Source organism: Mytilus californianus, unplaced genomic scaffold (genome assembly GCF_021869535.1).
Source record: "Mytilus californianus isolate M0D057914Y unplaced genomic scaffold, xbMytCali1.0.p SCAF_7, whole genome shotgun sequence".
NCBI classification, from domain to species: Eukaryota; Metazoa; Mollusca; class Bivalvia; order Mytilida; family Mytilidae; genus Mytilus; species Mytilus californianus.
The window spans coordinates 64,326,092-64,350,208 of record NW_026262723.1 but is presented as its reverse complement, the minus strand read 5'-3'; the positions used below and the strand labels follow the sequence as shown (position 1 = coordinate 64,350,208).

The 24,117-nt window shown below is 30.7% G+C and overlaps 2 protein-coding genes across 4 annotated transcripts in view; one reads left to right on the top strand and one right to left on the bottom strand.

The window, feature by feature from the left end:
* LOC127707588 (multiple inositol polyphosphate phosphatase 1-like) overlaps positions 1 to 24,117 on the bottom strand; it is a 29,855-nt gene that overhangs the window by 4,167 nt on the left and 1,571 nt on the right. The window contains exons 1-3 of one of the 2 annotated variants that reach the window (XM_052212186.1): positions 10,821 to 11,567; positions 3,467 to 3,588; positions 212 to 327 (exon numbers count right to left, since the gene is read on the bottom strand). In XM_052212186.1, coding sequence (XP_052068146.1) covers positions 212 to 327; positions 3,467 to 3,588; positions 10,821 to 11,550 — 968 coding nt within the window. In that variant the 5' untranslated portion in view covers positions 11,551 to 11,567. Of the gene's footprint in view, positions 1 to 211; positions 328 to 3,466; positions 3,589 to 10,820; positions 11,568 to 24,117 lie in introns of those variants that run through there. The other variant, XM_052212188.1, reaches the window with a different exon arrangement.
* LOC127707585 (bifunctional 3'-phosphoadenosine 5'-phosphosulfate synthase-like) overlaps positions 11,798 to 24,117 on the top strand; it is a 33,905-nt gene continuing 21,585 nt past the window's right edge. The window contains exon 1 of one of the 2 annotated variants that reach the window (XM_052212183.1): positions 11,798 to 11,872. In XM_052212183.1, coding sequence (XP_052068143.1) covers positions 11,843 to 11,872 — 30 coding nt within the window. In that variant the 5' untranslated portion in view covers positions 11,798 to 11,842. Of the gene's footprint in view, positions 11,873 to 19,811; positions 19,941 to 24,117 lie in introns of those variants that run through there. The other variant, XM_052212182.1, reaches the window with a different exon arrangement.

The window sequence follows — 24,117 nt, the reverse complement described above, 5'->3', positions numbered from 1 at the left end:
AAGGAAGCAGAAAGTGGCGTTAAACACCAACAAACAAACAAACTGTCTTTTTTGGCCACATGCGTTCTCAGATATGATTCAATACAGACCATTCCTATTTTTTCTATGACAAATTTGCAAATATTTGATTTAAGAATTTACACATAAGCCATTTGATATTTGTGAATGCTGTAGTTCATTTAAGCTTAATATAGACAATAAGTTTACTTACTCCTCGCCATTCTTAGCTTTATAGATGATGTCATTAAACTGTTTAAATGAATTGCTGACAAATGGACAAGACATTCCCCAGTTAACTGAGTGACCATAAGCTCTTTTCCAGTATTGCTAAAAAATATAATAACAGGTAACTATATACCCGGTATAAATTTGACTAAAAACACATGTATTTCACAGATGACAACGGATATGATCCAATTGTTGTAACTAGAATCCCGTCCCCTTTTCCCTGAATGTGACCTATGGAATTAGACTTATCACCGGGTTTGTACTAACATGAGCAACACAACAGGTGCCACATGTGGAGCAGGATCTGCTTACCCTTCTGAAGCTCAGTCTTTAGTTTTCTTTGTTGTGTTGTTGTTTGTCTGTTGGTTTCTTTTCTTTTTTAGCCATGGGGTTGTCAGTTGAATTTCGACATGAGTTTGAATGTCCCTTTGGTATCTTTCGCCTCTCTCTTATTTACAGTAACATAAAGTTTCAGTGCATTCTTTTTATGTGCCTTTTGCTATTCCACTGATTGAAATAAAAATTGGGAGGGATGAGGATTAAAAAAACTATTTAACCAAGCCACAGGCTCTTGTGACTGTCAAAAGTCAGGATATTTTTTATTTAGAGACTTTGTGGTTGATGGCAGATTTTTTTTAGTCTCTGCTGAATTGATTCACAACTCTTTTTGACTCAAGGTGATTTAGAGCTAAGAATATCTTATAGATACTTGTCTATGATTGGAGACCATATATTGACCTTTAGATGTCTTTTCAGTTTTTTTTTTGTACCATAGAGTTCCTGTAACAATAATGTGAAATATTATCAGTCAGGGGCGTTACTTAAACAAGTAATGTTTTTTAGTTACTTATATAGGTAATTTTTGTTTTTAAAAATTATAAAATTACTCAATAGAGTTATTTTAAATTTCAATAGAAGCATGGGCTAAATGTAGTTTTCATGAGTTTTTACATCATTTTATATCATAAAATGGAGAATTTATTAGATATGAGAGGAGATAAAGGGTTACTTTAAAAATAATGACAAAAATATTACTTGAATAAGTTATCTTATACATCTTTGAAAGAATTAGTAATAACACTTATTTAAGGAACATATGCGAGTACTCTCAAATCGTACTTTCTTCTTTATTTGACCTGTTGATCCTAATTGTATTGCTTTTTTGTTATTTGATGTTATTCAGGGTTATATCTGGTCTATATACCAGCTTTGATAAGTGTTTGGTATAACTATAAATTTTCACTTCGTACTATGAACATCAAAATTATTTATTTTGTAATAATATTTCCTTTCTCTATTGGTACTGTACAGGTATACCTAACAACAAAATTATTTTCATTTACCTGTGTTTAAAGTTATTGCAAATGGATGGTATTTTTGTTCGAGCATATTGTTTTTCTTTAATTGTTTAACATTTCTTACCGATATAACATGTTACTTTTATTATTCTTCCCTTAGTTTATTTATTTTGTATTTACATTGTGTCATAGGTCAAATTTATTTGTTCAGTGTATGTTCAATGGTGTTAATATGTCCTTTGATTGAGTTAAGCTATTTCAGTTGATATTTTATAGTGTGTCTTTCTATGTTGTGATGTTACACTATTGTTTCAGGAAAAAGGGTGAAGGTTTGGTACCATTAAAACCCGCTGCATTTGTTTGCACCTGTCCTAAGTCAGGAATCTGATGTTCAGTAGTTGTCGTTTGTTGATGTGGTTCATAAGTGTTTCTTGTTTCTCGTTTTTTATATAGATTAGACCGTTGGTTTTCCCATTTGAATGGTTTTACACTAGTAATTTTTTGGGGCCCTTTAAAGCTTACTGTTCGGTGTGAGCCAAGGCTCTGTGTTGAAGACCGTACTGTGACCTATAATGGTTTACTTTTATGAATTTTGACTTGGATGGAGAGTTGTCTCATTGGCACTCATACCACATCTTCTTAATCTATATGTAATTGTTTTGGGTTACAAATTATAAATAACTTCAAGTCTTAATTAATTCACAAGTTTCTATCTATTTATATCTGTCTACCTTCAAGATTTTCAAGGAAAATGGTATTTTAATAGACCAAAAGAGACGAATCTTTGACCCAGAAGCATCGATAGGAAAGATAAGTGCATCAGAAAGGCAATTAGTGTTTCAGAAATATTAGATTTTATATTTCATGGGAAAAATAACCAGATGACTGTGAAAATTTGTTAAAGCTAGTAAAATCTGTATAATTGAACACCTATAAAAATAATATTTAGAAAAGTTACTTTTATAAGTAATATTTAAAATAGCCTCGTTTTCAACATTACTTGTATAGGTAATTTTAAAAGTTACTTGTTTAAGAAATGCCCCTGACTGATTATACAGAAAAGATAGGTAGATATATTACTATACACATGTATGTTCCGATTATCAGGTTGTTTGCATACTGATATTGCTGAGAGTCACAATATGAAGCTTTTTGTCGAGCAGCTGATATTTTACAATATAAATATGCAGACAACAAGATAATCGATTTATCAGGTTGTATTTGCGTATTGACTTGATAAGTTCAGGTCAAATTTATCAACGTCGGTTCATACATTATAACGTCGCTGATATGTCCGGGTCAAAGTTATTAAGGCCGGGTCAACGTATTTGACGTCACAAAGCCGTGATATGCAATTTTATTAAGAGCTGAGCAAAGTGATACAGACAGTGGGACGACCGATAAATATATCTATACATAGAAAGATAAGATTAATTTGCTTGCACCCTGATTACATGCTGACCAAATATATTACTGCTTAGTTGGACATTTTTTTTTTTCAACAAATATATATGAAAAACACCCCCCCCCCCCCCAAAAAAAAAAAAAAAAAAAAAAAAAAATAAACCCTAGAAACTCCAATAAGCCTTAATTTCTAATCTGGTAAATATGCTATATTGATATTTAAACACATAAAAATCAGATCATAAAAAATAAGCGGATTAATAGTTTCGGTCACTTGTGATTTTCTTAAAGAATATCAAATGTATCGTTCTTTGGTATCTATAGATTTTCTTGTCAATTTTTTTTTTATGCAGTCTGTTTGTATTGACATGATTGATGTCATCACATTGGTATAATGGTTGACATAAACAATGTATCATCTGTTGCTAACATCAATTTTCATCATTAAATCAATTATCCTCATTGTCTCTTTTCGTTTTTATTGGTTTGATGAATTTGATGGTATATATATATATTTCACATATTCAATAAATTACCTTCAAATCATAAAGATATTCGAAAATGAATAAATCTTCCTTTTCTAACATATCGCACCAATCAGACTTATCAAACATTGCTAGCTCAAAGGCACATAAATGGTGAATAGTCTGGGCTTCTTCTATAAAAGAATATGAAATATAAATATTTAGTTTAAAACGTTTTGAAACAAAATATAAATTTCTGCCTAGTTCCAACCTGGTTTTTGAAAGATGTCATGAAGAACTTAGTATACTAATCTCATAAATAGATAACTCATCAGATAACTTTGACATGTACGTACATACATGAGGGTCGGAAAATTAAATAATCTGTCAACACAGAGATACATGTCTCACCTGTATATAAATTTGATAGTAAAATCCAAAAGTTGCAAATGAAAATGGCAATAACAATACCTTAACATGTAAAATATATATGCAAAAGATTCAAAATCAATGAACCATGAATGAAGGTGCAGGGACAAAAAATCTCAAAGGAGATGTATATATACTGACTGACTTTAAAAACGCAACACTCATTTTGTTGATTTTTTTTTCCCACATCATGTTTGATTCTCATACAACTACTATTAATGCTTACCATACTTCTTTCTCTTAAGAAAAATTCAACATCTGACTTACCTGTGGTTATTGAACATACCGGATTTTTGAAGTCGCATGAATTTCTTAAAGCAAAATTTGGTACCCATAAAAGATTTTTTCAGTTTGTTTTGCTTCGTGAAACAGTTCTTTCAATCCTTGGCCACATTTAAATCAGTTAAAAAATGTTGCATCTCCATATTGCCAAGACTGAGGAATAAAAAACTGAATCAGCCCATAAGAATTCCGCAAACAGGAAAACGTGAACGTGCTGCAACCATACAGTTTGACTTCAGAAACTCCTCTTACTGTCCTCCCGACAACGATACAGGTAAACGGGATTTGTTACCAACTACCAATGACCAGATCAACATGTAGTGACAATGCAACGTCAATAGAATTTGATTACGCAACGTCATTTGCGAGACTTGTTTACGGCCGCAACGTCAACTGCTTATCAAATTGCCGAATGCCATTGCGCACAGATTCATGCCATAAACGTTTCCCATAAACTGAACTGCCGAAGAATCGACTGAAGAAAAACATTTAAAGCCCTGAAGTTTCCACCGCATAATTACCAAAACCCATTGTAATGGGTGGAACAAACGCATATTCAGAATGTGTAAAACAGAACCCAAAACATGTGGAACAGAATTGGTTGATCTTTCTGACAATCATTTTGGCGTCTGTTACAGGCAGTCATTGCTTTTCATTCAAAAAATTAAAAAGAATAATCTAGTGTTGCGTTTCTAAAGTCGGTCAGTATATATATATGGCAATGCTTATGCGTACCAAATATCATTGACTTAACAGAAGTGGTTCCATTTAAACTGTCCTAGTCAAAAACTTTACTATGTCAAATATGCAAAAGTTTCAAAGTCAATGAACCATGACTGAGGGAACAGGTTAGTATAATCTACATCAAAATGAGATGTGCTACAAATGTGGAACAAATATTATGGGGGAACCTATATTCTGTCACAATACTGATAAACTGGATACTCAATATCATTGGTAAATTCAGAAATCATTGCAATGTTTTTATTATTGCGAAAAATGCGACAGGGTTATAATCGCAATAATCTAAACTCGCATTTTGAAATTTTTTATATGAATTAAACAGGGTTTTTCTCAATATCGCAAAAATTAAAATCACATTTTTGTCTAAAAGTGAAATGACAAAATCGCAATAAATGCATGCAATAATTTCTGAATTTACAGTATCATTGGTTCCTCTTCAACAGACAAAATCACAAACTTTAACATTTAAACGAGGCAAAAAGTTCAAAGTTAATAGACCATGACTGAGGGGCAGGGACAAATAGAGAAAATGATATGTGCCAATGCTAATACAACTGACCTCACCATAAGAGGTTTCCCTTAAAATGGTCTTAAACAGTGACCTATAGTTGTTAACTTCTACATCATTTGGTCTCTGGAGGAGAGTAACTCCTTGGAAATCATATCACATCTTCTTTTATTATACTTCACGTTAAAATGCATATTTTGATTGGCTAATAGGAGGGTGTTAAGTTACTCTATTACCCTTCATGGAGACGCTTGATCAAGTACATGTGAGCTTTATTAAATACAGATGGTTATGTACAAGACGTCATAGTTTATTACTTTGAATTTGAAATTTAAACGGTAGTAATAACAGAACATTCAATATAATAAATTAAATAACACATATCTGAGAGGGTGATAGAGCAGATTGTTACCCCTCGAAAAGACATTGTCAACATTGGCTTCGACTCAGTTGACAATGTTTTCTCAGGGTAACAATCTGCTCTATCACCCTCTCAGCTATGTGTTATTTATATAATAACTTCATCAATTTAAATAAATTGTTGATCATGATGCTGTAAATGGTGCCGGAAAAAAACAAATCTATGCCTAGCCTTCGAGAGTTCATTGAAGCAGAAAAAAATGAGAATTTCATGCCTCACTCTCACTTCCATCTTCGGTGAGTTCAGCTAAATCTGGTTGAGTAGTTTCAGAAGTGAAGATTTTTTAAAGTTAGAAAACATGATATACAAATTGTGTAAAATTGTCCTCAAAGGACAATACTCCTTAAGGGGTCAATTGACAATTTTGGTCATATAAACTTATTTGTAGATCTTACTTTGCTGAACATATTTGCTGTTTACAGTTTATCTTTATCATTAATACTATTCAAGATAATAACCAAAAACTGCAAAATTTCCTTAAAATTACCAATTTAGTGGCAGCAAGCGAACAATGGGTTATTAGATTCATCTGAAAATTTCAGGGCTGATAGAACTTTACCTTATGAACACTTTTACCCCTTGTCAGATTTGCTCTAACTGTTTTGGTTTTTGAGATATAAGCCAAAAACTGCATTTTACCCCTATGTTCTATTTTTAGCCATGGCGGCCATGTTTTTGGCCAATGCTAATACAGTACATTCCGGTTATTTGCATAGCCTATTTGTCAGACAAAATTATGCAATAAAGCGGAGTATGCTTATATCCGAAAAGCCAAATTACGGAGTCAAATAACATCGATAGAACAGATCAGTAAAGGAAATCCCTGTCTTGAGATGAACGTCTATAATCCAATTACAACATATTGAATGTTGATTTATTCCAATAAAAGTTATATGTCTATTGTCATTCATGTTATTTTATTTTGTTTTATTTCAATAAAGATTATAAACACATTTTGTTTTAGTGTATTTGCGTACCGACGTTTCCTTTACCAGTTTACCTGGGATACGAAAATAAATTCGTTCTATAAATAGATTTGTTTCTATGACCCGTATGTACAATGTACATTGTTACGCTTTGGTTAAAATAAACTGTTTAACAAAACTACACAGTTTATAATCATTTTAACAATAGATGTGTACTAAACTGCCTTTGATATACAATATTTACAGCTGGCAGAGTGAAGTAACACTGGTTATTTGACTTCGTTAGTTTCGTATATGCAAAGCAGTAAAGGGGCCCTGTACGGGTTATTTGCTGGACACGAGTGTTTAAAGTGAGAAAATATAATAATTAGAAATAAATGCTCTTTTCAAAATATATTAAAATTAAATTATTGATTATTAACCATATATAAATGCCCTGTAATATTTAACATAAATGCAGATCACCCCAAGCCCAATTACGGGAGTTCACATTGGATAATGATCGATAATTAGCAGGCGTTATTGTTTTTGAATTTCACCCCAAGTGTAATCTATTGACAGTGTTTGAAATCCAATCAATTATTTACACCTTTTTAGATAGAATGGTCAGTGTTTTTACAACAATTACCTGTTTGACATTTTTATGACCTCGAGGCTTAAAATAGAACATGGGAAACTTTACCTGTGTAGATATCGAGGTTTATTTTTAAATCAAATTCAATCATATAAACACGAAAGAAACTGTTTTAAAACTTTATTTGCATAACACAAAAGTAAATATGAAATAATAATGAAAATAATGATGCATTCAAGAAAAATATACTCACCAACTTGCCGTTTCCGGTCAAAAATTTCGATAGATTTAACTAAGCATATCTAGATGGCGATAATTTTCTATGCAATAAACCGAAAGGCCACTTGTAGAGCTATGCATATAACCGGACAATTTAACATTAGATGAATGGGAAATGGTTTTGTGCAGGAGAAAACTATGCAATTAACCGAATTATGCTATTAAGCGGTATGCAATTAAGTGGAGTCGACTGTACAACTGACCTCACCATAAGAGGTTTCCCTTAAAATGGTCTTAAACAGTGACCTATAGTTGTTAACTTCTACATCATTTGGTCTCTGGAGGAGAGTAACTCCTTGGAAATCATATCACATCTTCTTTTATTATACTTCACGTTAAAATGCATATTTTGATTGGCTAATAGGAGGGTGTTAAGTTACTCTATTACCCTTCATGGAGACGCTTGATCAAGTACATGTGAGCTTTATTAAATACAGATGGTTATGTACAAGACGTCATAGTTTATTACTTTGAATTTGAAATTTAAACGGTAGTAATAACAGAACATTCAATATAATAAATTAAATAACACATATCTGAGAGGGTGATAGAGCAGATTGTTACCCCTCGAAAAGACATTGTCAACATTGGCTTCGACTCAGTTGACAATGTTTTCTCAGGGTAACAATCTGCTCTATCACCCTCTCAGCTATGTGTTATTTATATAATAACTTCATCAATTTAAATAAATTGTTGATCATGATGCTGTAAATGGTGCCGGAAAAAAACAAATCTATGCCTAGCCTTCGAGAGTTCATTGAAGCAGAAAAAAATGAGAATTTCATGCCTCACTCTCACTTCCATCTTCGGTGAGTTCAGCTAAATCTGCATCAAAATCCTACTGGTAATTGGCATATCTTTAACAAACTTCACAACAGAAAGAACATGTGTACTAAGTTTCAAGTTGATGTGTCTATAACTTCATGGTAACTGATGCAGACCAGATAACATTATGACCCCTTCTATAACGAACTTAAAATGACATCTACATGCAGACTTACAGTCTCCAACATAAAAAGCAGCCTAAGATGTATTAAGTTCTAAATAACCCAGTCTTGACAGTTATGAATGCATAATTACCCAAAAACTGGCATAAACAACAATACAAATCTCATTTTGCAAAGAACAACGTTTCACTCCATTTAAACTGGAGGCTTTAAAGACTCAGTGTCGCTCAACTAGGTCTATGTGCATCTTCAACATTGTAGACTTCTGATTACAGTTTCTCTCTATCTTATTTAGTTTTTGCCCAAAACACAAAAGAGGGTAACAAAAAAATCGTCATTTAAGGGCAATCACTCCTATCTACTTTTTCGGCAGAATTTGACCTGATTGTAGATCTTGTCTTGCTGATAATTTTTGTTATTTAGAGTTTCTATCAATCTTTATAGTTTTCAAGATAATTGGCAAAAACACCAAACATTGGTAAAAATCGTCATTAAAGAGCAATAACTTCAAAAACCAGTCGACTGAATAATTTGGCTATTAGACTTATTTGTAGATCTTGACTTGCTGATCACCTATGCTGTTTAGAGTTTCTATCTATCTATTGTAGTTTTCAAGATTTTAGGAAAAAACGCAAAAAAAAAGGTAAAAATTGTCATTAAAGGGCAATAACTCTAATAAGGAGTCGATTGATTATTTCTGCTATATTGACTTACTTTAAGATCTTGTCTAGCTGATCAGATTTTCTGTTTTGAGTTTCTCTCTATTATAGTTTTCAAGATAATAGGCAAAATGAAAAAAAGTATTAAAATTAGTCATTTTAGGGCAATAACTCCAATAAAAAATTGTCTGACAGTTTGAGACATAAATAGATAATAGGTTGAGCTCAACATTCGTCCCCTGTCAGATTTTATAGCGGTTTTTAAAATAAACTGACAAAACTTACATTTTACCCCTTTTTCTATTTTTAGCCATGTCGGCCATCTTACTGGGCAGGCAGGGTAATAAGACATATTTTTAAAACTACATGTACCCAATGATGATTGTGGCTAAGTTTGGTTAAATTTGGCTCAGTAGTTTAAGAGGAGATGATCTTTGTAAAAGTTGACGGACAACAGATGATGCAGAAGACAACGACGACAGGCTCCAAGTGATGGGAAAAGCTCACATGGCCCTTTAGGCCAGGTGAGCTAAAAAGAACTTTTTACCTTTTTTTTTTAATACATTGTTATACATGAGGAGTCCTGAGTCAAAACATTTTTGAATGGCAATTAAGCAAAACTGCATGATGCAAAAATTTGGTATTTAAGCTTTGTTAATGGGCTTCAAATAAATAAGGTAGAAGACTGCGAGTGGGTGTGGTTGGGCAAGGGTCAAACAATGCAAGTTGTTATAATTACATTGTCATGAATTTCCTTGACAAACATAAACATTTAAAAAAAAATATTTTTAATTATGTTTAAAAGGGACATGTACATATACATGTGTATTGTGTTGATAAGCAATGACAGGATTTTAAATTGTAACAAGAAATTTACCATTTAACATGTTTAGAAAAAAGAATCTACATGTAAAGCTTTAAAGAAAGGGTAAACTTTAAAAATAAAGTGACCATTCTCAGAACCATGATATAACTCCCTGTGAATAAAAGATGACAGCAATACATATAACATATATCCAGATTTACATATAAATGAATAACTATATTTTTTTACTGTTAAATACTTATTTTGAGTTCTGTAGAAGTCTCATCAAGTTTTTGTGTTGTTGGGTTGCTGTCTCATTGATGTATGCACCAAATCTATTTGTTCATTATACAAACACTTGTTCGACTAATACAAAAATGTATACTCCATCCAACATTTGTCCAAAAGAGTTGTGAATGTATAAATGCTCTTGACCTAACCAACACTTGTCATCACATTGTTGTTGTCCTGAATTTCTTGTTATGCTCCCTTCAGAGTTGAATGAATGCTTACTCTCATCAAAATCAGACATCAACAATGTTAAATTAATTTGAATATCAAAAAAAAAAAAATGAGAACAATATTTATGTGGTGGTGTATCTGCTACTAGTTTGGGATACGATGATTCCTACATGTAATGTTTTTTTTTGTTTTTTTTTGGTGTTCATTTATGAAGTACTGTAGTAAATTGATAAATGATTATGAATCTTGTGAAGCCTCTGCAATAGTATTGCACAGAAAAGCTTATTTTACTTGTTGACAACAGTTTGTATCAAGATATATGCAATCCATTTATAGAATTATATGAAAGCTTAATGTGTTTTTGTGTGATGCGAGGTGTACATTTTGTACCTGAATTTAAAGTCTTTAGTCCAAGCTTGTCAGCAATCTTTTTAGCAATTCTTTTCATCTCAGCTCCATACTTAAATGAAGTATGTTCTGGGGCAGCAGTTTTATTATTTTCAACTGATTTAATATATTTTGAACAAGTGTCAAAGAATCTCAGGAGTTTATCATTTATTGCAGGCTTCACATTTGTCCGTGATTCCCCTTCCACGGTGTCAGTTAAACCCTCATAAAATGAAGCACAGCTTGCCTGTGTTCGCTGTTTGTATGTGACACCATAGAAAATGTTTTCCAAATCACCATCAAATAATAAACTGAATCTTCTCCCAAATCTTCTTCCAAGTGAAAAATGTTCATCTTCTCCTAGGTCAGACAAATGTCCGGCTTGTGTTTCTGGGAAAGGATTTTCCCACGAATTAAGAAATGGGAACCTTTCCACAACCTCGGGATTGCTTTTAAGGACTTTACCAATGATTGTCATTTTCTTTATCCAAGATAAAGTCGGTAATCTAGACCCATGTCTCAGAATTAAGTTCAAATGAATAATTTGACATTCTTTATTATCATAATCAACCCAAATTTCCTCATCTTCCCGGATGAATTCATCTATATCCTTCCCCCAGAAATATGGTGTTTTGGTTGAAAACAAAGGAATCCTAAAATCATCACTACCCATTCCATATTCTGCTATAAATAATGATACAAGACACAAGATCAACAAAAGCAGACTATCCATTTTCACCGGAAGTGATTGAAACCAAAAGTGAAAGTAGATTTTTAAATTATGTCCTACATACCGAACACAAAATAACGAAAATAAAACTTTTAAGGACGATTTTTGACACATTTGTAATAATAATGATCACATTTTTTTTTTAAATACTGTATACTTTCTATACTAATATACTGAAGTAACGGCACTGAGCCATATCAGTTTTTAATTGTTGGGTTTTATTTCGGGATTAAATATCTTTTTTTTATATCACACAACATCCTGTTTGGTCAAGCTCCAATTCAGAATCTGAAGGATGAGCGGAGAAAAAATGCATTCGAGACATGTAAGATTGATTTAGATATTTAAATACAACAGCGTTTATCCATTCACAAGTCTATATGGTCATTACAAGCTTATGTGATCCCAATTCTAAGGGTTAAACTTTTGGAGTCTTGACACAACTTCACTCTAGTAGTCTCTACTCTAGTCTCTAGTAGCTGGAAACACATAGTTTCATTCAAATTAAGCTTTATACTAAATACTCAAATGACTGGAACAGACAGTTTAGAAGGTTAAAATGATATATTGAACAATGAAAATTATAGCACTTAGTCAGACAACAACCTCCCAAATTATTTATGAAAAAACTTCCAACAATAGAGGTCAAATTTGATTTACAAGAAACTGAATATGACATGTACAATACAGATCTAACAAACATGGTGGGACCTTTTAAAACTGGTTATATGGTATGGTTTTTGCCTATAATTGCTTACATCCACTTCATTTAAACTTCATGAACTTTGGTGGATAGTTGTCTCATTGGCATTCATACCACATCTCCTTATTTTTATATTACAATGAATAATTGTAATGACTTAACAGAAAGTGAGTTTCAATTGCAAAGATTATTATAGGACTTATACATTCATGACAGGTGGATGGACGATATAGGGAAGGGGAAGAAGCTTATTAAGTTTGGGGTCAAAGGTCAAGGTCACTGTATCTAAAACTTTTAAAATTAAAAATGGAAAATCATTTGCCTGATGATAACTTGAGATTCACATGCTTGACTGGATTGAATCTTAAAGGGATGGACAATATAGTGAATGGGGAAGTTCATTGAAGCCTATTGATTTTGGGGTCATTAGGTCAATAGTCAAGGTCACTGAAAAGAAAAAAAGAAATGGTGTCCAGATGGAGCTTAAGTGTCCCTTGCTTGATTTAAAAGGAACTTATACAGATGGAAGATGAATGGAAGGGAAGGGAAAGAAGCCTATTAATTTTGGGGTCAACAGGACAAGGTTCAAGGTCAATGTTTTTTTTTTAAACAGGATGGTATCCCTGGTAGTATGATTTGTAACATATTTATACAGGTGAAAAATTAACAATACAGTTGTACTAGTATTTTGAACCCTTGAAATAAAATTGTTTTCTCTAAAAAATGTCTATAAATTTCTGGGAGCGTCAGATGGCAGTGTGAGCTTTGTACTTGTTTTGACATTAAACAATACTTTGTCATGTGGTTTTTATTGTCGAGACTTCAACTTTAGTAGAAAAAGCGAGACATAGTGATCCTACATTCCGTTGGCGCCTTCGTTGGCGGCGTCCACAAATATTCACTCTGTGGTTAAAGTTTTTCAAATTTTAATAACTTTCATAAACTATCCTGGATTTCTACCAAACTTGGACAGAAGCTTGTTTATGATCATAAGATAGTATCCAGAAGTAAATTTTGTAAAAATAAAATTCCATTTTTTCCGTATTTTACTTATAAATGGACTTAGTTTTTCTGCCGGGAAATATTACATTCACTCTGTGGTTAAAGTTTTTAAAATTTTAATAACTTTCTTAAACTATCCTGGGTTTTTACCAAACTTGGACAGAAGCTTGTTTATGATCATAAGATAGTATCCAGAAGTAAATTTTGTAAAAAAAAATTTTTTTTTCCTTATTTTACTTTTAAACATGTTAAATGGACTTTCTGCCAGGAAACAACACATTCACTCTGTGGTTAAAGTTTTTATAACTTTCTTATACTATTTTGGATTTGTACCAAACTTGGACAGAAGCTTGTTTATGATCAAATGCTAGTATCTAGAAGGAAATTTTTGTTTTCTTCCAGTTAACATTACATTCAGTCTGCAGTTAAAGTTTTTAAACATTTATTAGATTCATAAACTATCCTGGATTTTTACCAAACTTGGACAGAAGCTTCTTACAATCAAAAGATAGTATCTAAAGGAATATTTTTATTGATTTACTTCCTCATTTTTGTTGAGCCTGCGATTAACAGAAAAAGTAGGCGAGACACTGGGTTCCGCAGAACCCTTACGAATTTTTTTCCCTAATTGTCCCTTGTGGCAAGATATAATATGGTAATCAAATTGTGTCAGAGGAGTTGTGTTTATAAAGTGTTAAGGACGATTGGAAGGCGGGACAAACAGACACTCTAATAGATGATAGGATTACTTTCCATCATATGTAGTTGACCAAATTATATTGTCATATTGATTTGACCATTCTTAAAGGAGTTAATGAGACTTTGACCAAATTTTGACTATCATACCACAATGACACCTTGCGAAACCCCATTTTTCAGTCAAGTGTCTAACTTAAATAAGTTATTAGAGAAAAAATAACATACATGTGTTAATACAGATGCTTTCATGAGTTGTCTACTCTTTATTCCTAAAATATTCTCAATCTATAATAACATATGTTTGTTATTTGTTAAAACAAATCTTTAATATTTTACTTTTTATTGGGAACTTGGAAATTCTTGAAACTTTGCGCAAAAACTTAACACATAGACCATGTAGACTGGATAACTCATTTTCCAATTAAATTAAATCATTTTTGATCAACCATGGTAAATCAATAATGAGACAAGGCTTTTAAATGATAAAATTAGCTGTAATAACAAGGCTTGGTTTTTACAGGCATGTAATTTAGAATGGGACACAAATTCCTAATTACTTGGAAGCTTGCCAGTACCTCATTTTATGCTCTGATTATTTTTTATTACAATAAATTAAAATACATTGTGAATTAAGCATGATAGATGTCTGAGCAAAGGCTTTGAAGTGATGTCGAGTAGCTGTAATAACACACTTTAGTTCATTGTAGTTATAACAGGTATATTTTTTTTCTGTAATAACACAGATGTTATATGCATGATTGGCAAACTATATCTTTCTTAAGTTTAGTATGCATATAGACAATAATAATATCAATAGAACTTGTATACATTTTATTAAAACAAAGGATGTATACTGCCCCTTTGAAACATGTAACATGCATATGTTATCCCAGTTTTGTAATTTTTTAATCAACAATAACAAATGTATGTCATTTTTCTTTATTAAGTTATTTAAGTTAGACCCTAGACTGTTTTTATTCATCATTTACATAACGAATGGGCATATTTCGCTACAACTTAGAAATATTGTTAATTAATTAGAATATTGAAATAAACCAAATTTTAATTTTTTATTGCTGAAAATATCATAATTTTCTTAAAGTTTTTTATACATTTTGTACATTATAACATTCCCAATTTTAACCTTATCTTCCCGAAAAACTGGAATATAATATATGTTTACTTGACTGATTTTTATCTCACCTGACTCAGGTGTCACATTGAAAGGCAAGTTCAGAATATTGAGATCTACTTATTGTCCATTTACACAAAAACCTACAGACAACTTGTCCTTAAATGATAATTTTACAATTTTTTTTTCCATTTTTGTCTTTAACTTTGGAAACTATAATAGATAGATAAAGAGAAACTAAAGATCGTAAAAATATATAGAAGACAAGATCTACAAATAAATAAAAATGGTCAAAATTGCTTGCCCTAAATGAAGATTTTTACAAAATTTTCATTTTATCTTGAAAACTACATGTATAAGAGATAAAGAGAAACTTTTAATAGCAAAAATGATCAACAGGATAAGATCTACAAATTTCTCAACATGACTGAAATAGAGGCTTTTATACGACCGCAAATTTATTTGCCTTCGTATTATGTTATGGTGTTGTCTGCGTCTGAAGACATTTTGGTTCGCAGACAATAACTTGAGTATAAGTTCATGAATCTCTATGAAATTTTAGCACAAGGTTCCATACCACTAAAAGGATGGTTGGGAATGTTTTTGGGGGCTATTGTCCTAGTTACCAATTGTTGCATTTTTATCCAAAAGTGTAGTAGACAAAAACTGTAACCAGGAAATATTATTAACAGGACACAGTCCACATATTAGTCAAGATGGCAGAAATCCTCAGTTGACTCCTAATCATGCTAATCATGCTAATAGGTGTTACAATGTATTGCCCTTTAATGATGATTTTTACCCATTTTTGCATATTTGGCCAAAACTATAGAAAATAAAGAAAATTTGTTTTATAAGAAATGGCCATCAATACATGACCTGCAAATGTATGGACATGGCCAAAATTGTCAGTAAATTCCTTATAGTAGTTACAATTGTATTGCCCTTTAATGATGATTTTTTTCTCCAAATTTTCATATATTATGCAAGACTTTAATAAGAAAACTATAAACAACAATGATGAGCAAGACTAGATCTGCATACATAACAGAAATGTCAGTACACTGCTACTTTTGCATAGGTACTATTTCTGTACCAAAAATCTGTAGTACTGGAAATTGACTTTTAATATTTAGTACTATTTTGTTACTTAAAATTATTGTAATATTTAGGTACTTGTATTTGTACTTGAAATTTAAGTAATGTAGATTTTTGGTTACACTGTTACATTTTCAGTATTTGGAAAGTTTGTCTATTTCAAATCTCATAAAGTTATGATTTTCAAACATGGAATATTGTGATCACTGTTGGTATTATTTCTGTACCAAAAATCTGTAGGACAAATCAAGTATTGTAAAAAACAGGTACATAAATATTACAATACTTTTAAAGTAACAAAATAGTACTAAATATTAGAAGTAAATTTCCAGTACTACAGATTTTTGGTACAGAAATAGTACCTATGCAAAAGTAGCAGTGTAGATTACATATGGGGTTCTTCTCCTTTATTGAAGATTTTACAAAGAAACTATTAAGATCAAAATGATCAATAAGACAAGATCAAATTCTTCAGATAGGACAACATAGCCAAAATTGCAAGTCCATTACTTATGAAAGTTATTGCCCTTGAATGACGATTTTTGCCCCTGTATGTATTTTGGGCTAAAACTAGATAGAGATAACCCGAAAACAGAAAAAAAGTATCAGCAATTATAATAAGGTCATCAAAAAAGAGGTCTTAATCATGATTTATATTCTTGTCTTTAATGTTGTAGAGTAGCCATTGTTTGAAAACCACATAGTTCCAGTAAGCAATACAGGCTCTTAAGAGCCTCTATTTCATAGATCTCAACTTGATCTACAATTTTCTTTAAATATATACATGTATAATAGAAGTAGAAATAAAATCTGTATTAATTCCCTTTTTGACCATTGAAAAGTTTTTTCCTTCAAAATACGATATGAATTATGTATTTAATCCACATGACAGTATGCTACATGTACATTGATATATATAGTATGTAATTTGGCTGCCAGAAGTTATAATTCATGAAATGGAGTTAGAATTTAAAATATGAAACCTGCCTCATTTACTGTACATGACATTTTATTTATAAATACTACCGTAGTACATTTTAGGCTTGCACTCAAACCAGTGAATAATTTGTCAAGTGCAGTTACCTCAACAGGTCATATATGGGAATTAGTTCAAAGTAATTATGATGTTCTGGTATGTGACATTGTGTTCACATCACTATTAAATCTCTGAAAAAATTAAGAAGTAAAGGTCAAGATTTAGAACAATGTTGCAAGTTACAAAATTATATAGGATCAAAATGATATAATTTAGGTAGTAGCAAATGACCTAGAGACAATATTATCCTGTTTATTTTATCATGTTAGATAACATTTACACTGAAGGCAATTTTGTATATTCCTTGAACTTATATGTACATTTTGTAAATGATTTATAAGTCATAGTTATTCCTGCTAGCTACCCAAATTTTCTGTTAATGATGGATGCTAATGTATTGACATGGAATTCTTATGGAGATCACTACTATAGGAAAGTATGACAATTGAAATTTTATGAATTTTTAACTTTTCTTTATCAAAGGCAATACATGTTTCTAATTTCCATTTCAAATTACCAGTCATACACAAAAAGGTCAAAAATTGAATAAAAGATTAAGATGTGTGGTATCACTGTATACCTTAATGAGACAGCAACCAACCAAAACAAAAAACAAAGAGCCATTTGAGGTTGACATACAGTCTTCTAGTATTGACTGGCATCTAAAGAAAATACCTGATATTAATATATAGTCTTGTCAGTTATTGAATGTCAATGCAAAGCACATATATCTGTGAAAGGCTCATGACAATTTAGAAAATTCAGTCAAGCTCCATTTTTGACATCTTCTTCATGTTTTATCTTGTTGTCTTTCTGATAGGGTACTTGTCATCTACAAAGCAGACATTAGGTGCAGTTTTACTTACAGGGATAATTTAAAAGTTCAAGATCATTATCATTTAGCTCAGTACTTGTACTAAGTAGTTTACATGTTTATGTCAGCAATGGTATTTTTTTATGTATTTTACAAGTATATTAAGGTACTGATACTTAATCATTATAATTTGTATTGTACTATTCTGAATCTGACCTTCATTTATGGTTTCCTAGGATTTTATACCAGTTTAGTGTTGAAATCATTTGTTGTTAAAACAAATATAATGTTTAGTTTTTGTAATTGACCCCAGGTCTGTTTCAAACTCTATGAGAATTGTTGGTTTGTCAAATAATATATGTATAAACATTTGATTTTGATCCATTTGGGTCATTTATAAAAACATACATGCTACTTCATGTACTTGTTTATCAAACAAATTTTAAAAATGAAAATTTGAATAACACTGACTCTGTCATCACATTAATTTTTGCAGAAATTTTTGAATGAAACTGTCTATTTGTTTTTATTTAACTGTTATTTTAGATAGATATTAATCATGTTAAAAACATGTACATTTTGTACTATTCTGTATAAAATAAGTTATCAAGATATGACAAATTAGGAGTTACATGTAATCAATGTTTAAGCTGTGTTAATTCTAAAGTCTGTGTACACAATCAATTGTATATTACTATAATATGTACTAGGACAAAGAATGCATAAATTTCTAAATAGCATGTTTAGCTTTGTAGTTCAAAGTGACCCCAAACTCCAAACTTTTTAGCTGACTAAACAGTATGGATTTTCTCATTGTTGAAGGTCCTGCAGTGACCTACATGTATAATTGCTTATATCCATGTCATTTGTCATTGAACTCTTGTGAATAGTTATCTCCTTGGCAATCATACTGGTCAATATATCTCCTTATTTTTTTATATCAGTATAAATGAGTCATGTTTTCAAAGCTTTTTTTTAAGCTAAACATGACAATTTCAGTGTTTTAATGGTTTTCAAAATGAAAAGAAAATGAGGAAGTCGATGGTTCAGACCTTTATTTGAGGTTTTAATGACTGACAACATAAAAAACTGGCCAGAGTTCCAAATTCTGGTCAGAAAATAGCTACTGAAAAGGAAATTGTGTATCTTATGTTATTTGATTTCCCTTGTAACGAAATAGTAGTTTTTACTGTGTTTTTAATAAAGGTGCACATTTTTCTATCCAAGGTTAAACTGTGTTCGCAAGATAATTTTTTTTAAGATTAAGGTTTTACAAAAGTTTAATATTCATTGCTAACTAGAAGTTGTTACTGTGGATTCATTTATTTTCGTGGGTAACAATTTTCAGGGATTGAGTAAAAAAAGTATTTTTTTGTGGATATTAGATTTCATGGTTTTGCAAGCCTATTGAAATTTTTTACTTCGTTGAACAGTTTATTTTGTCATTTACCTTAACCCACGAAATCCATTAAAATTGGTATCCCACTGATAGTAATGAATTCACCGTACTTTAATTTTAATTGTGTGGAAGTTGATTTAAGAAAGCATGTACTTTTATTTTTGAAACCATAAGAATTAGTATCCCATTAATTGAAGGGGTTTCACAAGTTAAGTGTTATTAGTAATTCGTTATAAATTCATAATGTTATTATTGTCTTATTTTTCTTACATCAATCCATTTATTATTTCTTACTTGATAGATCATCGAGGAGTAACAGATGTTGGAAAAATAAAAATAAAAGGAATATATATATACATATAAATCTCTCATTAATAATCATACGTGACAGTTGTAGAAGTCTTGTCTCAGCATAAGCACATTTATAATTTGGACCTTAGATATACATCTCCGGTTAGGGAAAGGTTGTTTACTATGTCAGCTTTCAATTTTTCTTATGCAATGCACCAGGTAAGCAGAATTAGCAGATCAATATTGGGGACCAATGAATATTAGAAATTGAAAGCAATCGTATACATTAGTCTTAGATACAATCATAAGTAAGTTTTTCTTTGATGAAAAGACTTTCTTTCCCTTTAATGACAGTGAGACTTTCATGTTTGACTAGTTTGCTTTGCTGAACATTACTATAGACTAATGACAGCTCAAGCTATGTAATATTTTGAATTTATAAAAAGTTTTTTTTTGTTTTTTGTTTTTATGTCTAGCCTGCGACTTTTGTCGCAAAAGTGAGACATAGCGATACTACATTCTGTCAGTGGCGGCGGCGGCCACAAATATTCACTCTGTGGTTAAAGTTTTTGAAATTTTAAAAACATTCTTAAACTATCCTGCATTTCAACCAAACTTGGACAGAAGCTTGTTTATGATCATAAGATAGTATCCAGAAGTAAATTTTGTAAAAAAAAAATCCTGTTTATCCGTATTTTACTCATAATTGGACTTAGTTTTTCTGTCAGTTAACATTACATTCACTCTGTGGTTAAAGTTTTTCAAATTTTAATAACTTTCTTAAACTATCCTAGATTTGTACCAAACTTGGACAGAAGCTTGTTTATAATCATAAGATAGTATCGAGAAGTAAATTTTGTAAAAAAAAAAATCTTTTTTATCTGTATTTTACTCATATATGGACTTAGTTTTTCTGCCAGTTAACATAACATTCACTCTATGGTTAAAGTTTTTCAAATTTTAATAACTTTTTTAAACTATCCTGGATTTGTACCACACTTGGACAGAAGCTTGTTTGTGATCATAATATAGTATTCAAAAGTAAATTTTGTTAAAAAAAAAATCCTGTTTATATGTATTTTACTTATAAATGGACTTAGTTTTTCTGCCAGTTAACGTTACATTCACTCTGTGGTTTATAAAAGCTTTCAAAATTTTAATAACTTTCTTATTAAACTATCCTGGATTTGTACCAAACTTGGACAGAAGCTTGTTTATGAACAAAAGCTAGTTTCTAGAAGGAAATTTTGTAAAAATTTATTTCCTGTTTTTCCGTATATTACTTATAAATGGACTTTAAGTTTTATTCCAGTTAACATTACGTACAGTCTGCAGTTAAAGTTTTTAAAACATTTATTAGATTCATAAACCTTCTTGGATTTTTACCAAACTTGAACAGAACTTCTTACGATCAAAAGATAGTATCTAGAGGAAAATTTTTAATAATTTTTTCCCCATTTTTTGTTGAGCCTGCGACTAACAGCAAAAGTAGGAGAGACACTGGGTTCCGTGGAACCCTTACGAATTTTTAAATCTATCTCAATTATTATTGCATAAACCTGTAAATTGATGGGTGTGGTCTTTCCTCCCTTTTAATGTAACAAAAGTTTAAATCTCAAGTATCTTTTAAAAATGATAATTCTTAGATTGCTAATCAAATGCCTTTTTGTATTCTGTCAAACAATTTAATTTAATTTCAGTTAGAATTTATAAACATGATTGAAGAAATCATTCAGTTTTAATGGCCAAATGAAAAATAATCAATCGTTTCAATTGATTGGTTTATTTAAATTACAAGATTTTTGTCAGCAATGTTTTTTGTATCATGTATGTTCATATGGGAAACATTTAAAGTTATGTAATGAAATAAACTTTATTCCTGTAAAAATACAAAGATTATTATTATAAACTATTAAGTTAAATCTCATTTTAACACTCATTATAAATAAGATTTAAAATGTCTGGGAGAGTTCCCACAAAACAAAGTTTTCAACTTCATTGATATGTACCTTAGTAAAATTATGAAGGACCTCTTGCACATGTTGCATAAAGAAAGAAAATTTTTAAACTACTGAATAAAAATTTTGTTAAAATATATAAAATTAATGAAATCTGAATTGTAATGACTAGTGGTAGTCTTTTTTTTAATAAATTAGTAATAAGGTCAAACGAGTTGACTCCAACATGGACAATGATGGATGAGTGTAACTGTAATGGTGTGTACACCTTACTCATTTAGTTTAGATATATATTTTTTTTTAAAATCCTGGAAAGTTCCATTTTGCTGTTTACAGTAATAAATTTGTGATTGATTATGTCATAATTGTACACAATATTTTTATTTTTTTGAGTTGGATGACATTTTGAAAAAAAAAATGTCTTTATTCTCACAGTCATGACTCTTTGTTGAGAACTCATATACTTAGAGATTATCGATGGTTTTTCAAATGAGAGGGTGTTTCTCATCTACAATATTATCGAAAGGCAACAGCCCTGAGATGAGATGTAGCAGAGAAACATCCTCGAGTTTGAAAGATCATTGATAATCTGTTTATCACTGTTTTACTAGGCGACATTAATGAGTATGCTCAAGACATCATACATTCTCTTTCTGAGAAAATCCCATATTTTTCGTGTGACATGAAAAATTATCACAAAAAAAGGATCAAAGGAAAATGTTAGAAAATAGAGATAATAGTTTTATCACAACTAGATAATAAAGTGGCTGTTCAAGGTCCTGATTCTCTCAGTGGTTTATTTTCTAATTTGATGAAATTTATGACTCTTGAATTTATTAATAACTTAATTGTACATTCATTTAGAGCATACAAACTGTACTGTCAATTTTTCATCTTAGTTGCTTCCATATGTCTTTATCATTGCCCTTTCCATTGTGCAAAATAAACTTTTACAACTAGTTATTATCAATTATTTTACAGAGAGAGGGTAGGGTACTTGGAGGGTGAGCGTAATTTTAATTGATTAATCTCTGTTAGAAGATAAAGGAAAGCAAAGGTGTAAAAGTATTTCAAGTTTACAGATTTTTTTAAAAGACTATTTGAAGTCCAATCAAAATGACAATTTTGTATGTTTTCTAAGACAAATGCTTTGTACATGTAGATACATGCTTTGAAGAACTAAGAACTATTATTGATGTAACGCAACTTTGATATACCTGATTCATTCAAACTTGAAGAAGTGCAATGCTTGCATCATTTAAAATTTTACGGGTTATGTCTATAGTTTTTTCTTTTTTAAGAATCTTTTACAGTTTGTTAAATGTGCATATCCATTCATTTAACAGAAAATATGAAATATAAAAAAGAACAAATATATCTAGCAAGCATACATCAGGATCTTCACGGCAGATTTTTAAGATCTTTTTTGCTTGTTAATGCGAGTTTGAGATGATGCCACATAAGAATGTAATTATTCTCAATATGGCTTAATGAAATAATGCCTGTGTTTCTGCTAACAATAATTATTGCTGAAAAAAATTAGGATAGGTAGGTAGGCAAATATTTTTATTTTTTAAAAAGTTTTTTTTTAAAACAGTCTGAATTTGACAGTGCTTGTTAAAAGATTTATAATAAACTTTAGGGTAGGTCAAGGGTAAGTGAAAACACAGATATATTTTTTATTAGGCATATTCAACTTTTATATCAAGCGATAAACTCTGACAAACATTTTATTAATACAGATTTTGATATTTATAAAGTTATTAAAAAAATTCTATTCTAAAAATTTCACATATTTAAAAAAGTCCCTCAGCTTTTTTCAACCCCAAAAAAGTATCATAGTCTAAACTATAGGTAAACTTCTAATCAATCTTATGGTAGGTAAGGTTATATATATATGCATACATGATCTTATGTAGGTTATAATTTAGGTGGTTATCTGGAATAGAACGTTTTAAATAAAAATCATGATTTCTATAATTTTTAACATCTAAAAATTACCTGATCTTGACAAAATTATAATTATAAAAGTATTGTTTTAAGATTCTTGGCATACTTACTCAAAAGTGGAGCAACATTAATTTAACAGAATTCAAAGGTTTAGCTGGCAATGACCAGTCCCATTTAGGTTTGTTCCTTGAGTTACTTGCATGAGTACTTTTATTGGAAGTCTCTATTACTACATTCATATTTTAAAAGTCATTGCCATTAATGTCAAAATTTTGTAGGAAACCCAACATGCCCCAAGAGTAATTTTAGGCCTATTTGTTTTTATACGACCGCAAAAAATTTTTGTGGTCGTATATTGGTATCACGTCGTCGTCCGAAGACACTTGGTTTACGGACAATAACTTTAGTATTAGTGAATAGAAATCTATGAAATTTAAACACAAGGTTTATAACCACAAAAGGAAGGTTGGGATTGATTTTAGGGGTTA